Genomic DNA, 6,000 nt, shown 5'->3' with positions numbered 1-6,000 from the left:
CTGAGCAGATTTATATATAGGTTTATAGGAAACGATTCAATAGAACTTGTAATTTACTCATTTATATGCTATTTCTGAGCTTTGATGTCAAGGAGGCAGAGCTATCAGTGACTGATCTATCTATACACAGTCATAGAGGAAAGGCTGTCAATCACTGATGGGACCATCTCCATAACATCAAAGGCCTGAATGAGCAGAAATCTAAATGACAAGTTTTGCTGAATCTTTTCCCATAACACATATCGGTCTGATCAGATCCTTCTGCTCTATAACATACTACTTGCAGATTACAGTCCATTTGTGGCGACAGTGATGATTTACAAGAAATTAACAGCTATTCGTACACATAGAGTTGCACGTTTTTACAAATGTTAACATACCTAATCGAATTATTATGCACAGCTATAATCCTAACATTGTACTTTCCTTCGTTTTGTGTAGATTTTGTTTTGGTCTAATGAAAATGAGCAGTTTGTGTGTATTTTCTTGTATCTCATCACATTATGTTACTGAATATTTACATCCCCCCTGTGTAGATCGCTGGCAGATTGTTGCCATCTGTTGCCTTTAAAATTTCAATTGAAACCTAAAAATGATTATAAACAAATAAAACCTTATCTGATACAGAATGCAGATACTAAAACACTAAATCTTTCAACAAAAAAGCAAGAAAAACTGCATGAAATATTAATAAAATGCCTTTTTTATGCAGTATGTTTTTTTTGGAAAACAAAACACGTATCTGTGTGAGGATGCTTTCACTTGTGCTATTTGAATGCAGTTTTAGAAGACAAGGTGGATAAAAAAAAAAATAGAATTTGAAACTTTCTTATATTCTTTCATTTATGATCCACTCTTGAGATAAGCTTCTTGCAATTTTTGTGACTGTTTTTAATGCAGTAAAAAAAAAAAATACATTTAAGCCAAAACAAGGAGTGGATTCAAAAGGAGTATTAATATAAAGGAAAGACTAGTATGTTCACTTCTTCCTGCAGCGCATGTAGGACAAGCCAGGGATGATGCAGAGCTTGTGTCCATTGTATAATAGTCTGCTGTATAAGATATCACGAAGTACATGACGTTTTAGAGGGTGTCGCAGACCACGCTCGCTTTGTTTTCATTCTTTTTCTCACATAACTAATGTTAAATGCTTTATAACCAATTGTCAATAAGATATTGTCCTAGAGCCTATAACTGCTACCAGTGGGCTCATATACCTGGTGCAATAAGCATGGCTACCAGTGAAAACACTGAAGCGGACAGCTCGTTGGCTTCAAGATGCTTCAAATGCATTACTTAGTCTTGAGTCTAAGCTCATGGAGCTGGGTGAGAATGGCTTGTGATGTGCCATCTGTCCGGTTAGGGGCTTGGCATCTGCTTGGTACCTGGAAAAATGAGGTTAAAGATCATTAATTTGCTGCACCATAACCAAAGTCTAAATCAAACTCAAGACATGTTATAGACTGATTCATGGCAACCATTCAGATAACAGCATGTTAAAATGGTTACGGATCAAATATGTCAGTGGATGAAGACTTCAGTTTCTCTTTTCCTATGAGAGCCACAATTTCAGTCTCTCAATTTCAGGGATGAAGAGAGAAGCTGACTTCCTTTTTTTTTTTTTTTTTTTTTTTTTTTTTTTACTAGGAGTGCCTCTCACCGTTTTAGGCCTCTGGAGTCTCCTCTCTCCTTGGATGTATGATTTTGCTTCTGCTGATGGAATATACTCCAGGGGGTCCCATATTTCTTGGTTATAGTGGAATGTTTCATATGACATTAATGCTGGTGCTGTGTAAAAGGAAAAATTTTAAACAGCCGATATAAAATGGACTACATCTGCATAACACACAGACCATTACTATCGTATGGGAATAAAAGGTTAAGGAACAAAAAGAAACCAATGTGGATAAACAGAACTGTAAAGAAAGCAATAAATGACAAAAAAGGAAGCATATAAATCACTAAAACAGGAGTGTAGCACGGAAGCACTGAAAAACTATAAGGAAAAAAATAGAACATGTAAAAAACAAATAAAAGCGGCCAAACTCGAGACCGAGAGATTAATTGCCGAAGAGAGTAAAACTAACTATAAAATGTTCTTCAATTATATAAATCTTAAAAAGTATAAATCAGAAGGTGTCGGCCCTTTAAAGAGTAATGAGGGGGAGTCGCAGAGAGAGTGACGAGGAGAAAGCAAAGCTGTTAAATATTTTTTTCTCCAATGTATTCACTGAGGAAAATAAATTGTCAGATGAAATGCTGAATGTAAAAATAAATTCGCCATTAAAAGTGTCCTGTCTGACCCAGGAAGAAGTATATCAGCGACTTAAAAAGATTAAAATAGACAAATCGCCAGGACCGGATGGCATACACCCCCGTATCCTAAGGGAATTAAGTAATGTAATAGCCAGACCCTTATTTCTGATATTTGCAGACTCTATACTGACAGGGAGTGTTCCACAGGATTGGCGCATGGCAAATGTGGTGCCAATATTCAAAAAGGGTCCAAAAACAGAGCCTGGAAACTATAGGCCGGTAAGTTTAACATCTTTTGTGGTAAACTGTTTGAAGGTTTTCTAAAGGATGCTATCTTAGAGCATCTCAACGGAAATAAGCAAATAACGCCATATCAGCATGGTTTCGTGAGGGATCGGTCATGTCAAACAAATTTAATCTGTTTCTATGAGGAGGTAAGTTCTAGACTTGACAGCGGCGAATCAATGGATGTCGTGTATCTGGACTTCTCCAAAGCATTTGACACTGTACCACATAAAAGGTTAGTATATAAAATAAGAATGCTTGGACTGGGAGAAAACGTCTGTAAGTGGGTAAGTAACTGGCTCAGTAATAGAAAACAGAGGGTGGTTATTAGCGGTACACACTCAGATTGGGTCACTAGTGGAGTACCTCAGGGGTCGGTATTGGGCCCAATTCTCTTCAATATATTTATTAATGATCTTGTAGAAGGCTTGCATAGTAAAATATCAATTTTTGCAGATAACACTAAACTGTGTAAAGTAATTTACACTGAAGAGGACAGTATACTACTACAGAGGGATCTGGATAGATTGCAGGCTTGGGCAGATAAGTGGCAGATGAGGTTTAACACTGACAAATGTAAAGTTATGCACATGGGAAGGAATAATGCAAGTCACCCGTACATACTAAATGGTAAAACACTCGGTAACACTGACATGGAAAAGGATCTAGGAATTTTAATAAACAGAAAACTAAGCTGCAAAAAACAGTGTCAGGCAGCTGCTGCCAAGGCCAATAAGATAATGGGTTGCATCAAAAGGGGCATAGATGGCCATGATGAGAACATAGTCCTACCACTTTACAAATCACTAGTCAGACCACACATGGAGTACTGTGTACAGTTCTGTGCTCCAGTGAACAAGGCAGACATAGCAGAGCTGGAGAGGGTCCAGAGGAGAGCAACTAAAGTAATAACTGGAATGGGGCAACTACAGTACCCTGAAAGATTATCAAAATTAGGGTTATTCACTTTAGAAAAAAGACGACTGAGGGGAGATCTAATTAATATGTATAAATATATCAGGGGTCAGTACAGAAATCTATCCCGTCATCTATTTATCCCCAGGACTGTAACTGTGACGAGGTGGTGATGGTGAGTACAATAAAGGAATTCAAGAGGGGCCTGGATGTATTTCTGGAGCGTAATAATATTACAGGCTGTAGCTACTAGAGAGAGATCGTTGATCCAGGGAGTTAGTCTGATTGCCTGATTTTTTTTATTCCCCTAAAGTGAGGAAAATTGGCTTCTACCTCACAGTTTTTTTTTTGCCTTCCTCTGGATCAACTTGCAGGATGACAGGCCGAACTGGATGGACAAATTTCTTTTTTCGGCCTTATGTACTATGTTATAAAGGGGTTAGGTCATCAATATCAGATCTGTGGGGGTCCCACATGTGGGACCCCCCACCAGTCAGCTGTTAGAGAACACTAGTGACATCACCCTACATCAGTCATGTGGCCTAGTTGCAGCTCAGCCCTATTCAAGTCAATAGGGCTGAGCTGCAATACCAAGCACGGCCACTATACGATGTACAGTGCTTTGCTTGGAAATTTGGCGGTCCGCACAAAGGCTCCCAGAAATAACAGATGTACCCGAATGCCATACAGACTTCAATATAGATCAGTGCTTTGTAAATCCAACCTTACACTGAAAGGCAAACTATTAGGCCAAGCTTCTAGTATGGTCTATCATGTGAATACCAATTACAGACTTTTTTAAGCCCCCGGCTGCCATGGCAGTATACTGGCACTCCCAAATTGGTTTGCAGGTACCAATGGGCTGACAGACTGTCAAACAGTTTAGATGCCACACTTGCTATTGAATAATTGCTATTGCTAAGCTGTTAAACTGCCGCACTCCAGATGTGCTCATGTAGGTACACTAGGCAGTATATACGAGATCCCATCAACGGATGTATCAGTGAGCAGGAGTCAGCAACCCTCAAGGACTCTTTCACACGACTGATACAGATTGTGTCACGGTCTATTCAGTGAAAAACTGATGTTTTTTTCTTGCAGGTTCAACCAGTTTGTCTGATTGCGTTCAGTGTTTCAGTTTTATTTCTGTCCTGATTGCACCTGGTCCAGATCAATATCGCCCAGCCAACCATAAGTGAAAAATGCATTGTATTTGGAGGCCTTCCGTTTTATCTTTATTACCTGGCTAGTGGCCTCTCTGCATCAGCCCTGTAGGGGCTATGGCCACTCCTCCCATGAGCAGCCCCATAAGTGTTCTGATAGACCAAGGGGGTCGATTCACACTAAGGCCCCTTTCACACGGGCGAGTATTCCGCGCGGGTGCAATGCGTGAGGTGAACGCATTGCACCCGCACTGAATCCAGACCCATTCATTTCTATGGGGCTGTGCACACGAGCAGTGATTTTCATGCATCACTTGTTCGTTGCGTAAAAATCTCAGCAAGCTCTATATTGTGCGTTTCTCACACAACGCAGGCCCCATAAAAGTGAATGGGGCTGCGTGAAAATCGCAAACATCCACAAGCAAGTGCGGATGCTGTGCGATTTTTCACGCACGGTTGCTAGGAGATAATCGGGATGGGGACCTGATTTTTATTTTTTTTCCCCTTATAACATGGTTATAAGGGAAAATAATAGCATTCTGAATACAGAATGCACAGTACAATAGGGATGGAGGGGTTAAATTCTTTTTAAAAATAATAATTTAACTCACCTCATCCACTTGTTCGCGCAGCCCGGCTTCTCTTCTGTCTTCTTCTTTGCTGTCCAGGAGGAAAAGGACCTGTGGTGATGTCACTGCACTCATCAGATGGTACATCACCCGCAATGCCCGCGTGAACCCAGCCTTAGGATTTTAAAAAGCATTTTTGTGCACTTTTTTGTGGCATACTTTGCACCCTCACCTGCATTTTTGGTGCATTTTTTGCATTAAAAAACGCCAGCTCCAAATGTTAGCTTAAAGTCTATGGGAACTAAGAAACGCAGGAAACAGAACTTGTGTTTTTGTTATTTATGTGGCTTTTTTGGGACTCCTGCATTTTGTATTTTTATATGTATAGTTATGCAGGTTCTGTGCTGCCTATTCAAACCTTGTGTTTGTCTGATGCTTCACCGCTGACTCTTCCAATATTCCTGCATCTTAACAGTGGTTTGGAAAGCTAAAAGAAATGGTCTACTGTAAATTATTAGAAGTCGCCTCATAATTTTGTGACCCTTGACCCAGCCTGTTGCCTAATATTTTTTATGGCCCCAGATTTCCTTGTGATTGCTGTCATTCTTAAATTTATAGTTTGTGCTATACTAAATCAATATATTATATGTCAAAGGTCGCTTCCCAAAATATAATTTCTGTAGTGCCAGGTACCAATGTAATTCATACTTTTTCTATACAATGCTGTTCATCATGTTAACGCTGTCTAACATAATAAGCCTTTATTTCCATATTCTGCAGCACTGTACAGAGATTGTCATCCTGATCATCAG

The 6,000-nt window shown here is 39.6% G+C and overlaps 1 protein-coding gene across 1 annotated transcript in view; it reads right to left on the bottom strand.

Annotated features, from left to right (window-relative positions):
* Positions 1-1,103: 1,103 nt before the first annotated feature.
* Positions 1,104-6,000, bottom strand: part of LOC122935381 (coiled-coil domain-containing protein 162-like) — an 83,359-nt gene continuing 78,462 nt past the window's right edge. Inside the window, exons 22-23 of the mRNA XM_044291152.1 lie at positions 1,661-1,788; positions 1,104-1,385 (exon numbers count right to left, since the gene is read on the bottom strand). Of these exons, the coding sequence (XP_044147087.1) occupies positions 1,293-1,385; positions 1,661-1,788 (221 nt within the window). The 3' untranslated portion in view covers positions 1,104-1,292. The remainder of the gene's footprint in view (positions 1,386-1,660; positions 1,789-6,000) is intronic.

The sequence above is a fragment of the Bufo gargarizans genome, chromosome 4 (genome assembly GCF_014858855.1).
Source record: "Bufo gargarizans isolate SCDJY-AF-19 chromosome 4, ASM1485885v1, whole genome shotgun sequence".
NCBI lineage: Eukaryota > Metazoa > Chordata > Amphibia > Anura > Bufonidae > Bufo > Bufo gargarizans.
Note: the sequence above shows the minus strand (reverse complement) of the source record. Positions and strands in the feature narration are given on the sequence as shown.